This window comes from Salarias fasciatus, chromosome 14 (genome assembly GCF_902148845.1).
Source record: "Salarias fasciatus chromosome 14, fSalaFa1.1, whole genome shotgun sequence".
In the NCBI taxonomy this organism is placed as follows: Eukaryota; Metazoa; Chordata; class Actinopteri; order Blenniiformes; family Blenniidae; genus Salarias; species Salarias fasciatus.
In genome coordinates, this window is record NC_043758.1 from 29,470,818 (window position 1) to 29,493,174 (window position 22,357).

Here is a 22,357-nt window from a genome sequence, read left to right on the forward strand (position 1 = left end):
GCACGCCATCACCCATTCAATCACAGGTCAGAGTGATCGGTTAAAGTTATTCAGTGATTCCATTTTTTTCATTCTTTCATGTTTTCCAGACAACAGTAAAGAAGTCTCCTACACCATCAGCTCTGGGGACCCGACAGGGTACTTCACCGTGGATCCTGACACCGGAGCTTTAAGGACCAGTCTTCCCCTCGATCATGAAGCCCAGCCGGCTTTGTACCTGGAGGTGCAGGCCAGGAGTGGAAATCCACCAGCGTTTGGACACACCAGAGTCCAGATCACCATAGCAGACATCAACGACAACCCTCCCGTTTTCATACCTTCCTCCTCGGAGTCCTTGCTGCTGCCAGAGTACACAGAGATGGGCACGGTGGTCTACAGGGTCCGAGCTGAAGACCTAGACTCAGGAGTGAACGGACAGCTGACCTTCGACCTGTTTTCTCCAAGTGGAATCCAGAGGATCTTCAGTATGGACCGCAGCAGTGGAGAGATTCGCCTGGTGGGCAGCCTGTCCTATGAAAACACCCCTCGCTATGACCTACAGGTGATTGCCAAGGACAGCGGAGTGCCGCAGCTCAGCGCCACTTTCATGCTTGTAGTTCATGTTCAGGCAGAGAACGACCAGGGGCCTGTGTTCGATACCCTCACCTACCGCGTGGAGCTCAAAGAGGGAACTCCGATAAGCACGCGCTTCCTGCAAGTCAGAGCTTTGAACAGGGAAGCTGCCGGCGCGGGTCACTCCAGCGCTCTGGCTTATCATCTGCGTCCAGACGGAGACGCAGCCGGGTTTGGCATTGCCGCAGACAGCGGCTGGCTGTTTGTGAAGAGCGCCCTGGACAGAGAAGTCAAAGAAATGTACCTTCTGACCGTTCTGGCCAGCGCAGGGCATGGGCAGCTGAAGAAGACGGGCAGCGCCACGGTGCGGATATCGGTGACCGATGAGAACGATAACTCACCTCGGCTCACCCAGGAGAGGGTCTTCATGGCGGTGAGGGAGAACCTGCCTCCGGGAACGGGCTTCGGTCACGTCTTGGCCACAGATCGAGACAGCGGCCCCAACGGACGCCTCAACTACCGCTTCCTGCATCCAGATCGCCACTTCCAGATAAACAGTAACACGGGTAAATTAAGTTGTTCTGATGAAAAAGTATCGAAGAAACACTATGGATTGCTTGTGTTTGCTTCACTCAACGCTCAAATACAATCTGTGTATTCTTGTAAAAACATGAAAGGAGAGAAAACTGCACTCATAAGGACGTCTTTTAATAGTCTGAAGAGACAGAGAGAGATCCTTCAGAACAGATAAAGCATTAAAGAAAAAAGCAGCCTTGTTTTTTTAACCAACTGATTTTAATAACGCTGCTATTGACAGAAGAGGGAACACAACAAAAGAAACCTGTGCTACAGATATTATTTGAATTTTAGATGCCTTCTAGATGACGTGAAGTATCTTTCTCTGAAGACACTGAAACATCCCTAACCCAGAAATTATTATCAGTGTAGTTCTGAATACCTTTTGGATTAGTTAGTTGATGAGATACTTAAAGAAAAGCAGTTCTTTTTTTACATGAGACATAAATCTGACATGTAAAAAAAAATAGCACTGGCACCATCTGAAAAGCTGTATGTGTGTCACCAAAAATACTTTTCTTGTTGTTGTGGGGGAGAAAAAAAAAGCAGTAAGTCAACTTCCTGAGTCATCTCTGAAAGATGAGAGCCTACAGTTTCTCCTTCCCTACATTCATAAATTAGTCAGATGATGGTGACAGTACCGCAGAGCATCTCGCTGAGCTCTAATTGGCCTGCTGAGCCTGTTAGTCTGTGGGTGGAGACTGAAGATATGATTTGTGATCACTTTCTGGCAGAGTTTCTACAGTGTCTGCAGGCTTCCAGAATCCTTCTTCATATGTGTGTATGTTCATCTCAGTCTATTACTGTGTCGTTGATCAAAGCACACGGAGCTCCTCAGTCTCTCATCATCATTCCGGTGGACGAGCGCCTCTGCATAAACTCCCTCTCATCCGTCTCCCCAGGTGAGATCAGCACAAGGATGACTCTGGATCGAGAGCAGCAGTCGAGCTACCAGCTGGTGGTGGTGGTGCAGGACGGGGGCTCGCCCCCGCATAGCGCCACGGGCACAGCCTTCATCACTGTTCTGGATGACAATGACAACCAGCCTGCTTTTACACACACTCAGTCAGGGAAACACATCATCATACAGGTGATCAAACAAACGCTGGTGAGCGCCGGATGAAACGTCGTCATGTACTGACTGATGTGGGTTTGATTTTTAACCCCCAGGTGACAGAAAGTCAGTCTTCCGGGGTCGTGCTGGGGACACTGCAGGCCAAAGACCCTGATGAAGGGGAGAACGGCACTGTGTTCTACTCTCTGTCAGGTACTTCAGTCATCAGATGAAACACTCGACTGTTAATTTGAATATGCGATCCACATGTCAGAAAAGTTTTAGCAGTTGTTGATCCTGGAGTTATTTTGTCTCATGTTGTTTTGACACTTTATTCAGTGATTTACATCTGCTTAGCGCTCCAATGCAGCCACTGTGGTGAATAATGCATTACATTACATAGTAAGAAGTTTCTGTCATGTCACACTTTTTAGGATTACTAATGTAAAATCACTTGAGTTACAAACAGTGAAGTTTCTGAGTTTGTTAATTTACTTGATCTTGGAAGCGTTTGTGAAGCTGCTGTCTCTCTCTATCCTGCTCCCTGACACGCTGCAGTAGCCTCAGTATTAAAAGCTGGCCAACACTTTCGTCCAGATCCTGGATAACCCTTTTAAGAGCTATGTGCTGCTTTTGACGTGTTTGTGGCTTATTTCAGCTTTTTAGTAGCTGCTTCTTCTTCTTGTCATTCATTGACAAATCCATTTCTTTCAAGAGCGAGTGCTGCGCTGAGTTATGCACTGCAGCCATTTCCATCCTCCATGCGGGAGCAATGTGGACTTTAATAAGGATTGATGAAGTCAAACGGACCAGAAACAACGCGTGGCCCCACCGTTTGACTGATGTAACTTCAGCTGAGCTTAATGAGTGGATCAGTCATTAGACTGACCCATGCAGATCTGACAGCTCAGCTGGCGTGCCACTGGAACTGGACAGTAACGCAGCTATGTAGCAATCCTAATTTTGACAGACAATTAGAAGTAACGTACACATTGACTGGTTGTGTTGTTTGACATGAGCTCATTAATTAATCACTTTGGAGGAAGTTGCAGAAGCTACAGTAAAAGAATAAAAGACATTTTTACCACAGAGAATGGTGATGTCTACAAAAAAGTATGAAACACTTCTGTAATAAGTTTTTCATTATTGATAGTGACTGTTTTGTATTTGCTTGCACAAATTTAGCGTTTGCACAAACTTATGTGCATTTATTTGTCTTAACGGCATGAGAATGGCTAGCAATGAGAATTTACACGCATTTTCTCCTCACTTTGTATTTTCTTATCCGTGCCGTTTCTTTAATTTTTGGTTTGAAAAACAAATGATTAAATTAATAGATTTAAACTGGTACCTAAATAGCCTAATTGAAGGGCTTATATCACGTCTCTTATTGCAAAACGCTGTTAAAACCAACAGCATTGGTGACACTTGACCCATCCTGCTGGTAATGCTCTGGATTTAATGCTGCTACCCCCAAGCTGAGGTCAATCCGACCATCTGGCAATATACTAATATCCCAGACATGGCATCTGAAGGGTAGTTATGAGAGTCTGAAATCTTCAAGGCTTTAATTGATTGAATTTAACAAAATTATATTGACTTGAAAGTGGTATACGATCCCTGATGGGGGGATAAAGGCTACCCTGATGAGTCCCATCTTTCACATGTATCTGAAAATATCTTTTAATCGAAGGTTTTCTGCTGTTAATCGAGCCTCCTCATTTACCTCATCTGACATTAAAGTGTGGTTTCTTTCTCCCAGGGCCACGGGCCGAGCGTTTCTCTTTGAACCCCAGCACGGGTGAGCTGCGCTCGTCCTCCCCTCTCAGCCACTCGGAACGGGCCGAGTACGCCCTGACGGTGACGGCCACTGACAGAGGACTGCCCCCTCGCAGCACCTCCTGCTCCCTCATCGTTCAGGTCAGAGTCTAAACTGGAGCCCGGCCAGCACAAACACCCTCAGCGCTCACCTCTTTAGTATCAAAGAATGGAGCCGGAGCTGAGAGGATCCGTGTCTGCGGGCCTCTCAGACGAGCTGCAGACACATCAGCCTCACTTCTGACAGCGTCCCCTCCCATTCCCTCCCTTTTCTTCCCCTGCGGATTTTCAAAAGGAAAATTTCTATCTGAAATGGAAAAGTGGGTCTGAATCAAATACTCCCAGCTGGCTTTTGATGAGGTCCAGCTGTAGCGCGCTCTGATCAAGGTCATTCTCAATGACTTCAACACTTTTTTAATACAGTAGCCCCTCTTGCAAGGAGCAGTAGTGCTGTGCACTCCACGTAAAACACGGCGTTATTGAGGGGTAATTCAAGTTAATATTTAATATAGAACAGAAAGGGGACAATGGAAGAACCCTGGAAGGACCGAGATTTGTAGGTTCCAGGAAAATAGAGCTGCCACATAAACAGCTCCAGCATTCCCTTTTTTTCCAATCACGAAAAAATGTAATTCATAATTATTAGTTAATTGGATTAAACAGTGCAGTGTTTTTCTTGCCCGGTGACGTATTGGCGTAATTTCCTTTAATCATTCCTTTTGGAGTAATCTATCTTAAATCCATAAATAATAAGAAGAGACCATACCAATTTATTTTTGGAGCGCTCCTTTTCCATCTAACGTGGAACCAATTTACAGCTTGTCAACAAACTTAGCATCATTTTTCTTTCAAGTGCCTACTAACTGTGGGAAATGTGCTGTAGGATGGTAAATATCCAAATCCGTCCATCAGGCTTCAACAGCTCTGTCTGTAATTACGCAAAAGATGTGAGCAGCAGTGCGTGTCCCTCTCTCTCCTCCTTTTTAAAATCTTCTCTGCTTGTCTCAAAGACAAAGTTTTATTTAAACAATGTGTTGTGTGATCTTTTCTGACAATGCAGAGTGGTAATAATGGCGAAGTGTCTCTGAAGACACTTCAGCTGCTCATCAGAAGAAGTGTGAAGCTACACAGAGCGCAGGAATACGGCTGGGTTTCTTTATTTCATCCTCTGATTCTATTACTTTTTCATCTATTATTTTTCCTGGCACCGACATGCAAGTCAGATTAACATTAGCAGCCATGTCTGTAAAAGCCTATAAAAACCTCTTGTAACTGATTTCATTTATTCCAGTGAACACACACAGCAACGCGGACCGAAGTGAACAAAATCTGCTTTCGCTTTGCCGAAAAAAACCATAAAGTCTTTTCATTATGTATTAAAATTTGCTGACTAAAGTTAGCACCGGGTATCTCAGTGGAGAATTAGATCCACTGTAAAGTCTCTCTGGCTCACATGTATGTGTTTCTCTCTTTATTGCAGGTAATCAGCATGAACAGACCTCCAACAAAGACCAACTCGCTCTCCCTGTCCTTCAACTCGGTGGAGGAGGCCAAGCCCGGCTCCGTCGTGGGCTCGGTGCGCCTGCACGACCGCGGGCCGTCGGCGGAGGGCGAGGTGACCTACACGGTGGTGGGGGGTACGGATCGAGACGGGACCTTCGTGGTGGACCGTCTGACCGGGGACGTCTTCCTGGCTCGTCCTCTCGACTATGAGCGGGACGCGCGGTACAGCTTGCAGATCGAGGTGGACGACTTCTCGCGGGCTCCTCCCAGCAGCACCCTCGTTCACCTGGACATCGACATAGAAGACAGCAACGACCACACTCCGCAGTTCCCCGAGGACCCCATCACGGTGGTCATCTCTGAGAGCATGGAGCCCGGCTCGTCCCTCTATACTTTCCAGGCACAGGATAAGGACGGCAGCGGGCCCAACAGCGAGCTGGTGTATTCCATTCTCCACCAGTCGCCGGACGTCTCCGGGCTGCTGTCCCTCGACCCCTCGACTGGGGTTCTGTCTCTGGACCGGCAGTTGGACCACGAGGCCACCTCCAGTCTGATCCTGGTCGTCAGGGCGACGGATTCGGCCCCCGATGTCGGCGAAAGGCGCTGGAGCTCCGTCACGGCCAGGATATACATAACCGACGAGAACGACAATCCGCCCGCGTTCATATCGCCGACGGCCGTGAGCGTGATGGAGGACCAGCCGGTGGGCTTCGTGGTCCTCTACGTCATGGCCAGGGACGCCGACCAAGGAGAGAACGGCCGGGTGACTTACAGGATCCAGTCAGGAAACACTGCAGGGACGTTCAGCCTCAACCCAAACACTGGTAAGAATATAATCACCTGCAGTGATAACACACAGTACGAAGTGTGATCGAAAACCTGTGGGACTCAATCTGTCAGTGGGGGAAAAAAAACCTACCTGATTCAAGTTTCACAGCTGTTTCTCAGCATTTTGTGGACTTCGATGATTCATTATCAGTGCAGAATGTCTTACAGACACTTCAGTTTTTGGCCCGTGCAGACAGAGTCATCACTCCCCACCCTTTTTTTTCCTGTCCATTTTGGATGTTTTTTCCTCCTTCTTCAAATAAGTTCAAGCTGAAGGTGCACCGTTTTGGCACTGTGGCACAGAACACAGATGGTGTGTGACACACTTGGCAAAAGAGAGCTACAAGCGTGGCATGATCGCTCTGAGCTGTGTTTCAGCGACTACTTTGAAGGAAATGGGCCAAGACTTACATCAAAGAAAGTTTTTTTTTTTTTTTATCATAAACCATCGTTAAGACACACAGACTGTTGAGACGTGTTCCAGTTGCATTCAGATTCACCAGATACTGGGTGTTATGCACATTGATTTTCCTTATCACTGTCTAATGCAGGGGTGTCAAACTTAAGGCCCGCGGGCCAAAAGCGGCCTGCAAGATGCTCCATTCCACCCCACCAGTCTGCCAAGCAAATTGTAAACATTTCAAGGAAAACATTGATTTTTTTTTTTGGCAACTTGCGAGTTTCTAAAATTATGCATAATGCAACAGCTGTAGGAGAAGTTTTCAGGAAATTTGAATATATTTCGCATCTTAAGGTAACACTAAAATTGGCTTTACATTGAGATTGTATACAATTTTTTTAGTAATTGTTTGGTTTCACAAATATAGACATCATGCACTCTGCCACAACAAAGATAAACTTTAATATCTAAGGTTATTATGGCACTGTTTTACTGGTCTGGGTCACACAAGATGACATTGTGCTGTATGTGTTACACTTGAATTGAAATGTTTGACACCCACAATGTTCAATACAAAACTAAAACATGTTTTTTTTTTACACAATCAAAAGACACACCATTTCCACACAATCAGAATGACGCGTGATGAAGAGAGGCTTTGTCTTTTACTGCTGAGGCAAGCCTCAGTCAATACTGCACACTTCAGATCAAAGGAGAAACAACACACTCCAGTAAAACTCAAATACTTTGGTCATTTAACCAACCATTACTGCCTTCCAAAAAACTGTAATTTCTCAGTGGTGCTTTGTTCAGTAATGTCGTTACATTAGTCAGAGCCACTTGCTTAATAACTGAAATATTCTTCAAAACCAAATCTCTTCAGTGTGGAACCAGATTCAAGGCAACGTTAGATGTGAAGTTCTTTTTTAAAATAATTTTTTTCTCTGTATTTGCAGCCTCTCACAGCATATCTTTGCATCAAATTTACAATATTTCACATGTGAGTCTTTCATATACATTATGACTCAAACCGTGTCAGATCACATTTTCAACGCTGCACAAAGCAGATAAGTTATTTTTCAAAGCCTTATCACGGCTGCTTTATAAAATTTCTCCCTTAAGCTGTTTACTCAATTTCCAACCATTTTGCTTTTTTTAATGTTTTTTATGACTAAAGCATGTGTTGGGAGCACTGAAGCTCAAATTCCTGACAAAAGATGACGCATTCACTGTTGAAACAGGCGAACAGGCATGCATCTATTTTCCTCTATTTGGCAAGTTTCATGAACATTTTGAGCATTAGTGGGCCTTCTACGTTTCGTTCTGCACTGCATGTATGTGTGTGTGTGTGTGTGTGTGTGTGTGTGTGTGTGTGTGTGTGTGTGTGTGTGTGTGTGTGAACCCACTACGTGGGCGTGCAAAATATTCGCAACACCGTCTCCTCCATTAACACACAAACTCTTTATCCTCACTTCTAAGTACAGCACAACTCTTACTTCACCTATCATGACTTATTTCTCTCAGTTGGAGGCCAGACGGAGCAGCCTGCCAAATATTGAACGCACACACAGGAGAATGTGCAAGCACACACACACACACACACACACACACACACACACACACACACACACACACACACACACACACACACATACAACAGCCCATCATCTGTTATTGTAGATCTATTCCCATGAAAGACCAAAGAACCTCCTGCTCGGGCTTCTGGGAACCATTAGAGCGGGGATCAGTTACGCGTGTTTATGTGTGCGCACGTGTGTGTACGTGTGCGTGTAGGCATGCGCGTAAGTGTTTGTGTGCTTGCATCAGAGTCCGTCACTTAGTCAACGCTGACCTTGGGCTATTTGGTCCTGTGGGCTTTGTTGTGGTGTTTGAGACACGTGTGGAAGTTTGCTCCGCCCTCCCCTTCAAGTGGCAGGACGCCCCCCCTCCCCCCCGGAGCAGCTTTTGGGGGGTGGAAACATGTCGCTGCCTCCGTCGCTCGGTGTGTAGGCTCATCTTGAAGCGTTTCCATGCGCGCGGGCTATTTGTTAAAATAATGACAGTGTTAATCCTCGGCGCACGTGCTTCGCTCCCGTCTTGGGGTCGCTGACCTGTGACCCTGGAACTACCCCTGCACGCTCTGTTTTCATTTTACTTAGACATCACAGCCAGCCACAATAGAGAGAACTATCGAGCTATTTTTAGCTGTCAGCCAGTCAGACATATTCCCATCACTCAGTGTCAGAGGAGAGCTCATTAATTTCACTTGTGGAGCCGAGGGGAAAGTGCGCTGGCGATGTGGCGAGCGGCTCCTCTGTAAAAAGACAACACCAGTTAGAGATTAACACATCAAATGATGATGAATGAGTTCGGCCTGGAAGGCAAGACGCATGTGTTTGTTGTCCCAGCAACCTCAAGTAGCCAGCGCTCTCGAGTCCAAAGCGTTGGCGCCACAAACCACGCATGGGCTCATGATAGTGGAATTATAAAACATCCTAAAAAAAGACGCTCCGCTGTGTTCTCACTGTGTTTTCCACTGCCGCGGTGTTATCACGGACCTCAGCACGATCGCAGAGGAATCAATTTTCGGTTGAAATAATTCCAGCCTGTAACTTATCCCAGATTAAAAGCTGAGGGGCAAGTTATCTCTGTCCTAGCACGACAGAGTGAAAAACACGCACACACAAAGAATTTAAAAGCAAAAACAGCTTTGATTCATCCCGTCTTTAACAGTTGTGTCTCATTTTAAAGCATGAAATTGAAATTTAATCAATGCAAGTGCTACCCTCTCAGGGCAGGATAATGAAAAGGCGAGGGTGCCCCTAATTTCTACTGAGCACGGCAAGCCTGGCTGTTGCGTGTCTAGAGCGTGTGTTTACTGCTCCTTTCCCGATGGCTGCGGCGTTCTCCAGTGGAAAATCTCGTAAACTGCGGCCAGACCGTTTGGGCTGTTACAGCAGCGGCGGCGGTGGTAGCACTCAGGTAGGCAGAGTTGTGTGTGAGGAGGAGATTAGCTCTGATTCAGCCCTCACACGACAGCGTTTCACACTCGCTTTTTAAATAACTCGACTACGCACGGTGGTGGAGAGTGGTGTGTTTTATTGCCCTTTGATAGTATGTTTTTATAACGCAGTTGTCATGCAGAGTTGGCGTGAAATGACGTACACACACAGGATCTCTCATCACACTTTGCCCTTGATTCTTCTTTAAAGGCTCCCTGTCTATTTTCAAACCTCTGGACCGTGAGGAGCAGGACATCTTCAACCTCACGGTAATTGCCGAGGATCATGGGATACCCCAGCACTCGTCCAGCCAGCTGCTCTGTGTCCATGTGATTGATGTTAACGATGAGGCGCCCTGGTTCGAGGAGGGCCAGTACGAGGCTCAGGTCTCGGAGAACCAACCTGCAGGAACGAGTGTGCTGACAGTGTCTGCCTCTGATCTCGACCAAGGTGAGCTCCACCGTGGAAAATGACCTACTTACTGCAGCTTTTGAAGATTTCGTTCCGTTCAGACTGACTTATGCAGTCGCCCAAATGTCAGACCGGGCAATTTGTTGGTGAAACATGATTAGTTTATCTTAGTAATCACATAGTACTAGGTTTTAAAATTGCAGGCATTGGCATGGTAAGTATAATCCAAAAGTGTAATTAGAGTAGAGTTTGTGGTTTTAAGATCAAGATTTGAAAAAAACAAAAAAACATTGATTTACCCTGCTGTGTGTGTGTGTGTGCGTGTGTGTGTGTGTGTGTGTGTGTGTGTGTGTGTGTGTGTGTGTGTGTGTATGTGGACACAATAGAGTAACTGCTGAAGCAGCAGTTTTCTCTGTCAAATGTCTTTAATTCTTTGTAGCCATGTGCTGATTCCATGTTCACATTACAGACATCAACAGTTGGTTTTAATTGAAGACTACAAAGAAAGGTGGGGGGTTGCAGGCCACAGAGAGAGTACATTCTCCTGATCTTAGTCAGGAGCACATAAACTAGAAGGGTTATAAACGTTCTGCTGGAAAGCAGTGAGTGGAGTAAACAGGTGAGGTTACCAGGCTGCTTTCTCCGAACGCACAATCTGTCATCTAGACACCTGAGGGACGGTCGTCACTGCTGAAACAGCAGACTTCACAATACACACGCTATTGACAAGAGAAATTCAAATATATTCTCTTCTTTATTGATTAGTGGCCTTGGCTTGTAGGGTTGCATTAACGTTTTGTCAATGGACTGACATTTTTACATTTTTTTTCTAATTAACCCGTTTCTCTGTAGGATCCAATGGGCAGGTGACATATGGAGGCATCTCACACGATGGTTTTAGCATCAATCCAGTCACAGGTGTCATAACAACCACTAAGTCTCTGGACAGAGAAGTTCAGGACGTCTACTCTGTCACAGGTGAGACCCACACACACGGCATGGTACACACATGGTACATGTTAATGGTCTGGAACGATTACAGTTTTTAATCAGATTGGATTAATTTAGATTGATCACGATTAAATGAAGAGGAAGAGCTGTCTTTTTCTTATTTACAATATTACCTGCAACTCAGAACATTCAGTGTGCATAACACTTTGTGCCGGTCGACTGTTCTGTCTGAGGTTTTTTTGTACTCAAATTTCCCATCGAGAGGGCAAACGTACAGTTTGGCGTCTTCCATATGGAATTGGTCAGTTCTGTCTTTACCGGATCAACTGACCTTTCACACATGTGTGATAATCTGTTTGGACAAACTTCCCAAAATGCATTGCAACAGACAATTCACAAATTTTGAGTCATTCTGCACTGCAGATTGATTAACTGCGTTAAAATTTGTCATCAGATTAATCATGATGATGGATTAATTGGCATTAATGCGTCAATTTTTTATGTTGGATGTGTATGGAATGGATGAAAAATAAAAAAAAGTAAAAAGATGCATAAAGTTGTTTTCTAACATCCAAATGTGATCACATGCTATTTATTCTCACATTTAATGTTTCTTTCCTCCAGTTTATGCAAAAGATGGAGGCCTCCCACCAAACTATGCTAAAGCCACAGTGAATATCAACGTGCTGGATGTCAATGACAACGCCCCTGTTTTTGGACGTCTCTACTACACCATCGAGGTGCCTGAAAACATGAAGGCGTTACCGCTGTTCACCCTGAGAGCCACTGACCCGGACGCAGGAGACAGCCAGAAGATTGTCTATAGAATTGCAGGTGATGCCCTTTGCTCTCGTCAGAAATACTACAACACTAAATTAACATTGTGTAACATTTCATACTCAAAAGGCCTTTTATTCACTGCTCCCCTTCCAGCTGGAGATCCATCTGGAGATTTCCGTCTGGACAGCCACTCAGGAGTATTGTCCACTGCGAGGCCTTTGGACCGAGAGAAGACAGCTGGTTATACCTTGACGGTCATAGCGCAGGACCGGGGCCAGCCTGCACTGAGCAGCACCGCCACTGTGGAGGTGGCAGTTCTGGACATGAATGACCACAGCCCCCAGTTCCAGAGCAGCAGCTACACCGCGGACATCTCTGAAGACGTTCCCATCGGCTCGCTGGTCCTTGAGGTGAAAGCCGTCGACTTGGACTCGGGCGCTAACAGCCAGGTGATGTACTTTCTGAGCCGGGGCTCTCAGAGCATGTTCATCATCGATCAGAGCACCGGCCGCATCATCACGGCCGCACTGCTCGACCGAGAGAGAACGGCCTCTTACACCTTCGAGGTGTACGCCATCGACTCTTCGCCTGCCAACCCACACAACTCCACCGCCCAGGTGACGATCTACATCCAGGATGTGAACGACAACGCGCCTTTCTTCATCCAGGATCCTCTCATTGTGAACATCTCCACCAGTAGTGTGTCCAGCCGCAGAGTGTTGGCCACCATGAGGGCCGAGGACAAAGACTTTGGGGCTAACGGGTCTGTTTTTTACCGCTTTGCCAACCCTGTGAGGGGCTTCACCATTAACTCTCTGACAGGAGACATTCAGGCCACAGAGAAGCTGCAGACTCTGACTCAAAGCCAGAGGACGTTGATCGTTCAGGCCATGGACCAGGGAAGCCCGGCTCAGTCTTCCTTAGGGGTGGTTATCGTTTATATCCGGGAGCAGAGCTACAGGGGAATTCGCTTCTCCCGCGCAGCAAGAGATGTCAGTCTCCAGGAAAATGCCGCTCAAGGTTGGAATGTTTCAAATTTTCACTTTTGTTTATTAAAGTAATGTGAAATTAATTGAATTTTTTTATTGTAATTTTAAAGGCACCATCGTAACACAAACTCAAGCTCAGTACCCCGATGGCTCCAAAACTGGCATCAGCTACAGCATTTTCAGTGGAAACAGAATGCAATCTTTTGGAATAAACCCCATTACTGGTAAATGCACAGACCACAGCATGCACAGTAATTTTAAAATCCTCTCAGTGACACCAATATTTTTGAAAATTAGGTGAAGTCTGGGTCCAGAAATCTGAAGGCCTTGACTATGAGGAGACCCCAAAACTCCGCCTTGTGGTGAAAGCTGAGACGGCGTCCTCCAGCTCCTACATGGCTGTCAACTTAATCCTGCAGGACATAAATGACAACTTGCCACGTTTCCAACTCCAGAACTATGTGGCTTACATCAGAGAGGCACAAGGCTACGATTTCCCCATTATCCAGGTACAGTAGCCTCTTTCTCACATGTTTATTCTAGTTGAATGTTTTGGGTTTTTTTTTCTTAACTGTGAAGCTTAAATGCTGAAGAAATCTGGATCTTTTCAGCGAAGTCACATGTATTTGTAGTGTTTCCACTAGGTTGTATAATCATCAGTGCCATGAAGCCACATCTATCCAGCTTAATACTTATGAACTCTTGACTTCCAAACCCAATATTGAGCACTAGTTCAAGTTACACTGAGACAGCTGTTACAAATATCTCTGTATTTTTGTTTCCAAAACGTGGATGTAATTTCCTCAGGTTGCAGCAGATGATCGGGACCAGGGTCAGAACGGTCAGGTGACGTACTCCATCCGGTCATCATCCATAAGTGGCTTGTTTAAAATAGACCCACTGACTGGCAGCGTCACCACCGCAGCTATAATGGACAGAGAAATCTGGACTCAGACAAAGTAAGTAATCACTTTCTGCACTGTAGTTTCACATCATGCTTGAGGATGATTGTTAGATTGGATTTGTTCTCAATGAAAAGGATTGAAGCAAAAATAAATGCAAGAAAAAGTCCAAATTTGGCGTGTTTCTGTGAGAAAAAAACCCCACTGATACCTATCTGTTCTAATCTCTACATTCACTTTGTGGCAACAGGCTTGTTGTTACGGCAACAGACCGGGGAACCCCACGGCTCGCCGGCTCCGCCACCCTCACGGTCATCATTATCGACCTCAACGACAACAGTCCCATGATTCCCCTGCCTCGCAACATCCGAGTGCCTGAGGGTAAGTGAGCTTCACAGTGGAAGTGAGTCCAGCGATCTTATCATAAAGCTTCACTTCACACTCACTGGCAGCTCGCTCAGCGGGGCTCACTGAGAACAGTCTGACCTTTTTTATGAAACAAGTTATTGCCAAGTTCCTTTGTTCATTTCCTGTCTATTAGGTCAAGGCTTTCCAGAACAGGATATTCCTTCAAAAAGCACAAGATATTTTTTGGGGGGGTGTCCCCCCCCCCCACTCTTTCACTGGGATTCACTGTGGTTTATTTTCAACTGCAACCTTAACATCTGCTCTTCCTGTCCTTCTTTCCTACTGTGTTGTCATGTACAGATACTCTCATAGGCACAGTTATCACCCAGGTGAGCGGAAACGATGTGGATTCTGGGCCGCCCCTCTTTTATACACTACATACGGATGTCAATAGCCAAGGCATGTTTGGAATCCATCGTTACGGAGGAGGTGTGTCTCTGACCGGCGCTCTGGACTATGAAGAGAGGACTTGGTACACTCTGACAGTTCGCTCATCTGACTCCAAACATCAAAGCGAGGCCAACCTGACCGTGCTGGTGGATGATGTGAACGATAATGCCCCCAGCTTTACTCAAGATCTGTATCAGGTATTACTACCTTTTTCAATCTCTGTGCATCAGAATCGTTCTGAATCCATCTGAGTATTTTTGTAAGGTTTGCACTCACACGGTTTGTTTTTTTTTACCAGGTAACGGTTTCAGAGCATCTCCCAGCAGGCAGTGCGGTCATCACAGTCACAGCCACGGACCGCGACTCTGGGGAAAACGGAAAGATCACTTACAGAATAATGTCCTCAACTAAGGGTGTCTTCTACATTGACCCAAACAATGGTAAGACTTCAAAGTTAAGGTTTTTCGTAAACATTTTCTTTCCAGACCTCCACTTAAGCACATGAAAAACAAAGAATTCTCCCTGGGGCTTTCTTTGGATGAATAGTCTGGGTTTTGGATATATTTGCAATAAGCATTGCGAAGTATTTAATCATTTTGTTGATTAAAAGACATTGTAAACCACATTTATTGTTACTTGAATCAGATGTTTTGCTTGAGATAGGATCTAAAAATAGTGCATTATAAAAGAAGGCTGTTATTTCCTGAAGCTATGTTGTTTTGTATTTTCAGAGTCCAATTGATCCAAATGTTTTCTTCAATAACATGTCCAAGACTGATCCAGTGTCTCCAGTGTTTACATTCCTTTTTGTTTTGTTTATTTACTCTTTTTCTTTTTTTTTTTTTTTACATCTTCCTCTGTTTCTTCACAGGTACTCTGTTCGTCAAGCAGAAAACAGAGTTTGATTTTGAGAATCCTTCCATCCTGGTGGTAATAGAGGCACGGGATCAGGGTACTCCATCTCTTTCCTCCGTTGCTACTGTCCAAGTACAAGTGTCTGATGTCAACGACAACGCCCCCATCTTCCACCAGTCGGAGTACAGGGCCACCTTGTCTGAAGATGGACTTCCTGGATCTACCATTCTGACCTTAGAAGCCGTCGATGGAGACCTCTTTCGGGACAACTGTGGTTTTGATTTTGCCATAGCCAGTGGCAACGCGGGTAATGCCTTCCAGATTGAAAGCAGCGTGCGGTTCCTGGAAGGGCGGGGTTTCCAGACAGTCGGCAGTCTGATCCTGGTGGAGAAGCTGGACTTTGAAGCGGTGGCCAATTACAACCTGACTGTTGTGGTGTCGGATCGTGGGATCCCTCAGCGTAGCTCCAGCGTGCCTATCCTTATAAGTATCACGGATGCCAACGACAACCCTCCAGCCTTCAGCAGAAGCGAGTATAACGTGGTACTGAGTGAGGGAACCGCGGCAGGGACCGAGATCTTACACTTATCTGCCACTGATCCCGACTCTGCTCCCAACGGAGAGGTGCAGTACTCGATAAGCTCAGGGGATGACACCGGGCTTTTTCAGGTGGACCAGTGGACCGGATCTTTGAGACTGCACAGACCTCTAGACAGCGAGACAAAGTTGTCCCATACGATCGTTGTCCAGGCTTCTGATGGTCAGGGACACTACACTTTAGCTCCAGTCAGTATAGAAGTCAAGGACATTAATGATAACCGGCCATTCTTTCCCCTGAAACAAGTAACTGCAAGTGTCAGGGAAAACCAGCCCTACAACACCTTAGTTACCATGCTGCATGCTATTGATCATGACAGAGGTGTTTTTGGACAGCTGAGGTATCACATGTTGGATACCTCCAAAGAGGGAAGAGAGGGATTCCTCATCAATCAGACTTCCGGTGAAGTGCGCACTCGCTCCACTTTTGACTTTGAGAGGGTTCACTCCTTCCATTTCGTGGCTGTTGCTGTCGATTCTGGAAACTATTCTGCTACTGTGTCCGTTCAGGTTTATGTTACGGGGGAGGATGAATATGATCCTGTTTTTACCTCCTCCGAGTTCTCATTTGAAGTGCCTGAGGGAGCAAAGAAAGGTGAAATCATTGGCAAAGTACAAGCCAGAGACGAGGACGGAGGCGTGGATGGTATTGTCCTCTACACGTTATCCGATCAATCACCTTACTTTGAGCTTAATAAATCAACTGGGGCCATTTCTTTAAAGATGGACAGCTACAGTAGACATGCGAGTCGCTCTAAAAGAGAAGTACGCCTGATGACACTGGATGTGACCGCTCACAGTCCTCTGGAGGCGTCTCGGACCGCAGCCACCAAAGTCACCATTGATGTGAGCCATACGTCCTTCGGCCTCCCCACGGACATGAATATGCTGCTTATCAGCGTGATCGCAGTTTCACTCGGGACCATAGTGATCCTGATAATAATTGCTGTGGCACTGTTTTTTGTTAAATTAAGACGTCGGAAGAAGGAACGAAAAGCACATCAGCGAACAGCGTTGTCAGGCACTCTGCTGCACAAGTTTGAGGAGACAAAGATCGCGGCGAATGAGATGATTTACCATCAAGCCCTTCCTGGATACGCAGCTGAGCCGACTGGCGGCAGCGGGGGTCCCTTCACTCGTGGCGGATCCCTGGACCCCTCGCACTCCAGCGGTCGTGGCTCTGCGGAGGCGGAGGCGGCCGAGGACGACGAGATCAGAATGATTAACGAATACCCTCGAGTCTCTAGTATCTCTTCCTCAATGCAGGAGCGCATATCTGCCCGAGGTCCTGACTCTGGAATCCAGCAGGACGCCGACCAGCTGTCGGACGTGTCTGGCGAACCCTCCATAGACTGGTTCAAAGGCAAAAAGCTCGGTAGTCTGAATGGGACTCTATTAGCTGGCCAGGTGCCAGTCTACCGGGACGAGGGCGGAGGGTACGTGGGCGTGGGAAGAGGACTCAGCATCTCCCGCCCTAAAGACTACACCTTCCCTGAGGATGGAAAGCCGGCGGTGGACGGCTCACTGACAGCCATCGTGGCCAGCGACGAGGAGCTGAGGGGCAGCTACAACTGGGACTACCTGCTAAACTGGTGTCCGCAGTTCCAGCCCTTAGCAAATGTGTTCACTGAAATAGCACGTTTAAAAGATGAAACTGCTCCCAATCAAAACCGCAGGTCATTCAGTCATAAAGTTAAAGCAGAGTCAAGAATTGACCCGCCCCCTCTCATAACTTCAGTTGCCCACCCGGGGGCTAAAACTGTGCCCCCGAAGCCCGCGGTAGGGCGGACGTTCCCCCATTTGGCTTCTTTACGGAGATCTCCCCTCAGCGCTGAGGGATCCATCTCGTCGGTTGCGATGTCTCCAAGCTTCTCCCCCTCTCTTTCACCGCTGGCAGCTCGCTCTCCTGCAATTACGCCCTTCAGCGTTTCGCAGGGCCCCTCGGCCTCCGTGATCAGCACAACTGAACACCATTTGGAGCACAGCGAAGAGGCAGAACTGAGGATTTAGGTCCCCGACGGTGAAACTGATTCACTGCTGTCCCACACTCGTTCTACTGTATTGTCACGGGAGCAGCAACCTGAATGAGTCAACGCGATTCTCTGTAGAACAAGAATAAGATGTCCAAATAGCTGTGGTGCTTCTTGAATTAAAACGACAGACTAACAGGCCAAAAAAGGACTATGCCTTTGTGTGTAGGTGTCTGTGTCTGTGTGTGTGAATGGGTGTGCGTGTTTATGCCTGTATGGAAGAAACTTGTTTTTGTGTTGATGCGTGTTTAATTTGCACATTTGAATGGAGATTCATACATGATGTCAATATTTTGTACAAAAGCATTGTTTATATTTTTATACTTCCATAAAATGCATTAAAGTGTCCAAAGGTTGCCAAACCTTCAGACTGTTTCAACATTTGTATATTTGTAGCTTGTACTGTATACTTGTCTGTACTGTAAGTTTGTGGTTTCTCCTGTAATTATTAACCTTGTGGATTTGATCTCCTTGTTAATGCTTTATGGACTGGGAGTCTCATAGGAGATAATTGTAAATATTGATAGAAGAGGCATAGTTGCTTTAACAAATGAAACATCAGTCAGAATAGATTATTGTGCGATAAGATTTTCTTAGAATCAAATGCTTGATCTCTGGTTGTGAAATAATGAACCATAATATTCATCTCTTTCATATCCAACTAAGAAAATTCAAACTTGACACATTGCGGAGTCTGTTGGCTTTCATTTTTCACAACCAGCCTTACTGCTTTTCATTCTGCATTGCAAAAGTATTCGTCAAAGAGCACCGAGCAGCTGTGACAATTGTTGGAATAATTTGTTCAATCAACAGCATAATCCTTAGCCAGCCTTTGTCTTGCCATAAATTATTCCTGAGAAAAATGTTGAAGAAATAAACTGTAAGTTTGAGCTATTGCAACACTGAAAGTTGCAGCAGGTTTCTCATGTTTCTGTCTGTATAAGTTTTCTCGTATTGATTTACTGACAAACTTCGATGAATGTTTTTTAACCGCATTGCTCCCCTCTTGTCAGTAGAACTAAACAGAATGAAACTAACAATGAAGTATTAGGAAGATATGAATATTTATTTCCGAATGTTCAAACACCACCAGAGAATGTTCCACTTAATGTTTTTACACAGATGCCTATGCCGCAAGATATTAATATCCATAATTTTGTTTTTTCCGCAGTCTTTAAAAAAAAAAAAAAACAATGTGCCAAATCTGTAACTACCTAGTGTCTTTGCTTAATCCCCACTTCCAGGCTGTAATGATATCAAACATTCAGCACCTCAGAAACGGAGGGGCTTGGTAAATCATTTACAGGGATGCTATTTTGCCCATGGCCAAATATACATGCACACTACCTATTTAATGAAGTTACCTTCTCGTTTGTATTGTTTTGTATTTAACAGTATTACCTGCCACTCACATTTCTTGGTTGTCCAAACTGTGTACGCCTTTGTAAATCCTTACATGTTCACACATATCATTCATGGCTTGTCCGGAGAAATGTTTTCAGCAAAAAGTGCCTGATTAAAGTACTTGTGATCGCATTGTTGCCCGTGTTGTGTTATCCTGAGATCAGTTCATTCATTTAACACCCTGCTGGATGGATTCAAAGAAGCTTGATTTGAGATTAGGACAGTTTAGGTGGAGAAATGTCGAAAAAGGATCAACAATAAGTGTTTATGGATTGGCTCTTTTGCCCAGTTGTCAATTTAGGCTGCACAATATTAGTTAATCAATGATTGCAATCACAATATAGCTTCTCTGTGTGTTTCCGGATTTGTACTTCCAAACAGCAATGCAGTTTTCTGTTTTTGGACCCAGTTTTAAAGAGACACAATCGCTACACATTGGTTTTGATCACATGAGCATCTGCATTTTCTATTAGTGGTGATACATAAACCATCCAGTCAGTTAACATGCGGTTTTTTTTTGTGGTTGTTATCTGGTCATTTTTCTTTCATTTTTATGCTTTTGACTTAAGAATTTTTGCCACCAGGTATGATGCAGTGCTGAGATGATTAAGATAAAAACACAGTCTAGTGCATTGGTATCAAACATAAAGCCCATGGGTTAGAATCAGCCTGCGAGACGCTCTAATCCAGCCTGTCAAACCACCAAGCCAATTGTAAAAATTTCAAACAAAACATTGATTATTTAAAAGTTTCTTCACCTGGGCTGAGATGTCATAAGTTTTGGACAAGTGGAGAGAATCATGCATGTCTTGCACTCTCCAATATGTTTAAGGGTAAATGACAGATATTAAAACTGCTTTGAGACCACTAATTAAGATAATGCACATTATTCTCAAAGTGCAGTCTATTTATCTCCCGCAGGGCAATCAGATGATTAGAAACTTTGCCGGATTGTCCTCTTTACAACGAAATACGGTTTCTGATTTAATGATGGCCATTAAGTGATATTAAGACATAATAGGAATGCATGATGTAACAAAAAACAAGATCGTAAGAACAGATTTGAAGTAATGGATTTAAGCTTTCCTGCACTCCTACTTTTATCAGTCATAAAATTAAATCCACTAAGTGGGCTTATTCGCGTGTTTCGTGACTTGAAAGTCATTCATCACACTAATTTCATGGCAGCATAAAATCACAGGTCAGCTCATTGTTTTTCCTTAATGTTCAGCTCTGATTATAATTTCATCTGTTATTCTGTTACATTTGGACTGACTGAACTGCATTTCTGCCCTTCAAATAATGAACTTCACAAAAGCAGGAAAAAACTTTTGAAACATAATGTGCTATATTTTCACATTGTACACAAAAAACGTTTTCAATTCTACCGAGATGCACACTTTCTTATCATGGAAGATTAAAATAATGTTATTTTTTTAATACCCACACCTGCCATGGGAACCCATTGCATAACTTTTCTCCTGCCTGAGGCGGGACACACTCCCACCGCCTGATGAAACCGAGCTGAAACTGGACGGGAGCTCTTCTGCCTGCGCCAAGGCCCGCCTCTGGCTTGTTATGGAGCCGAAACCTAAACCTTGTGGTATTCGAAGAAATTACACATGCACACACACCAAGGTGAACCCATGAGTGTATTTTTTTGAGTGTATTTTTTTTCCCTTCTCTCTCTTCCTGAACTGAAATGCTGGGCGGAGTCGGGCGGCCTGACGACTGGCTCAGCGTGGGTCACGGCAGACTCAGGTTATGAGTCGAGTGCCGTGACCCAGACCGAGCACCTTGGATCGGAGGCCAGTGTACACAGCAGACCTCAGATGATATGAGTAAGAGGGGAAGAGCCAGGCCATTACTCAAAGTTTAAATTAAAGGCTCCGCGTAAACCAAGCGAAATCTATCATTTTCCCGTCAACACAAAATGGATACACAGGAGGCGGCTCTGTTAACATGCAATCGTCTGAGCCAGCCGGATCTTTTCCAGTCTGTGTGTCTCTTTCGGGCCTATCACTGCTGCCGTGCTGACAGAAAATGATACCAGGGATCTCTTCTTTAAGTCATCACAGCAGCCACAGCATGTAGTGCTATCTGGATTTGTTTTCAGTGGCGTTCCTCTAATATGGGGAATTGAAAAATTCCACACGAGTTGCTCCTCTCTGTATTTCACAGTATATTAGATATAGTATAGTGGTGTGCGCTTCCTGATCCTTTCTTCAATTTGCAAGCAGACCATTCTTTCACACTGGCTAAATCCTCCGCAGAATTTGGCATGCAAGCAGAATAGAGAGTAAACAACAATCTCACACTTGTAAATAAATGAGTGGAAAAACACAACATGAGCCAGCAAGTTGACCAGGAAATGAATTTGTGATACGAAGCAGTTTACTTCTAAACATGGATCTTAGAAAGTTCTGCTTTCTGTGTGCAGTCTGAAAGAGAAGAATCGAATTGAATAAATTTCTTTGTTATGTTCTCTAACGATTAGTTTCTTTGTTCTGAGGATAAACTCTCGGTTAACACGCCATCTCGGGGGGATTTGGTGGGCAGGTGACACTAGACTACAGCTTGCAGTTTTGGGTTCTGTTTTTATATGATGTTTTCAGTGAAAACACATCCTTTCTGCCTTTTTGCTTCAGAAGTTTTGCATTTACCAGCCAACGCATTGAAAAGGATGTCCGTTCATAAGAAAATGGCAAAAAAAAATCTGAAAATCATGAAGTTAGAATGTAACGAAAACACACACACATGTACTCAGAGAACAAAATGCTATGGACATTAACAATGGTACAACACTGATATTCACGTGGAAAAATGACCAAGTTGGATTGCTATACCAGGAGACTCTCAACAATCAAACTATGAGGTCCCAGGAGAATATGGACTGGGAGTCACGTC

At 45.1% G+C, this 22,357-nt stretch overlaps 1 protein-coding gene across 1 annotated transcript in view; it reads left to right on the forward strand.

Moving 5' to 3' along the window:
• Positions 1-19,548, forward strand: part of LOC115400335 (protocadherin-16-like) — an 86,462-nt gene extending 66,914 nt beyond the window's left edge. Inside the window, exons 5-20 of the mRNA XM_030108140.1 lie at positions 90-1,118; positions 2,031-2,218; positions 2,299-2,395; positions 3,945-4,102; positions 5,481-6,327; positions 9,944-10,183; positions 10,997-11,122; positions 11,720-11,929; positions 12,029-12,895; positions 12,975-13,088; positions 13,162-13,373; positions 13,672-13,823; positions 14,017-14,147; positions 14,475-14,761; positions 14,863-15,004; positions 15,436-19,548. Coding sequence (XP_029964000.1) covers positions 90-1,118; positions 2,031-2,218; positions 2,299-2,395; positions 3,945-4,102; positions 5,481-6,327; positions 9,944-10,183; positions 10,997-11,122; positions 11,720-11,929; positions 12,029-12,895; positions 12,975-13,088; positions 13,162-13,373; positions 13,672-13,823; positions 14,017-14,147; positions 14,475-14,761; positions 14,863-15,004; positions 15,436-18,026 — 7,391 coding nt within the window. The 3' untranslated portion in view covers positions 18,027-19,548. The remainder of the gene's footprint in view (positions 1-89; positions 1,119-2,030; positions 2,219-2,298; positions 2,396-3,944; positions 4,103-5,480; positions 6,328-9,943; positions 10,184-10,996; positions 11,123-11,719; positions 11,930-12,028; positions 12,896-12,974; positions 13,089-13,161; positions 13,374-13,671; positions 13,824-14,016; positions 14,148-14,474; positions 14,762-14,862; positions 15,005-15,435) is intronic.
• The last annotated feature ends 2,809 nt before the right edge of the window (positions 19,549-22,357 follow it).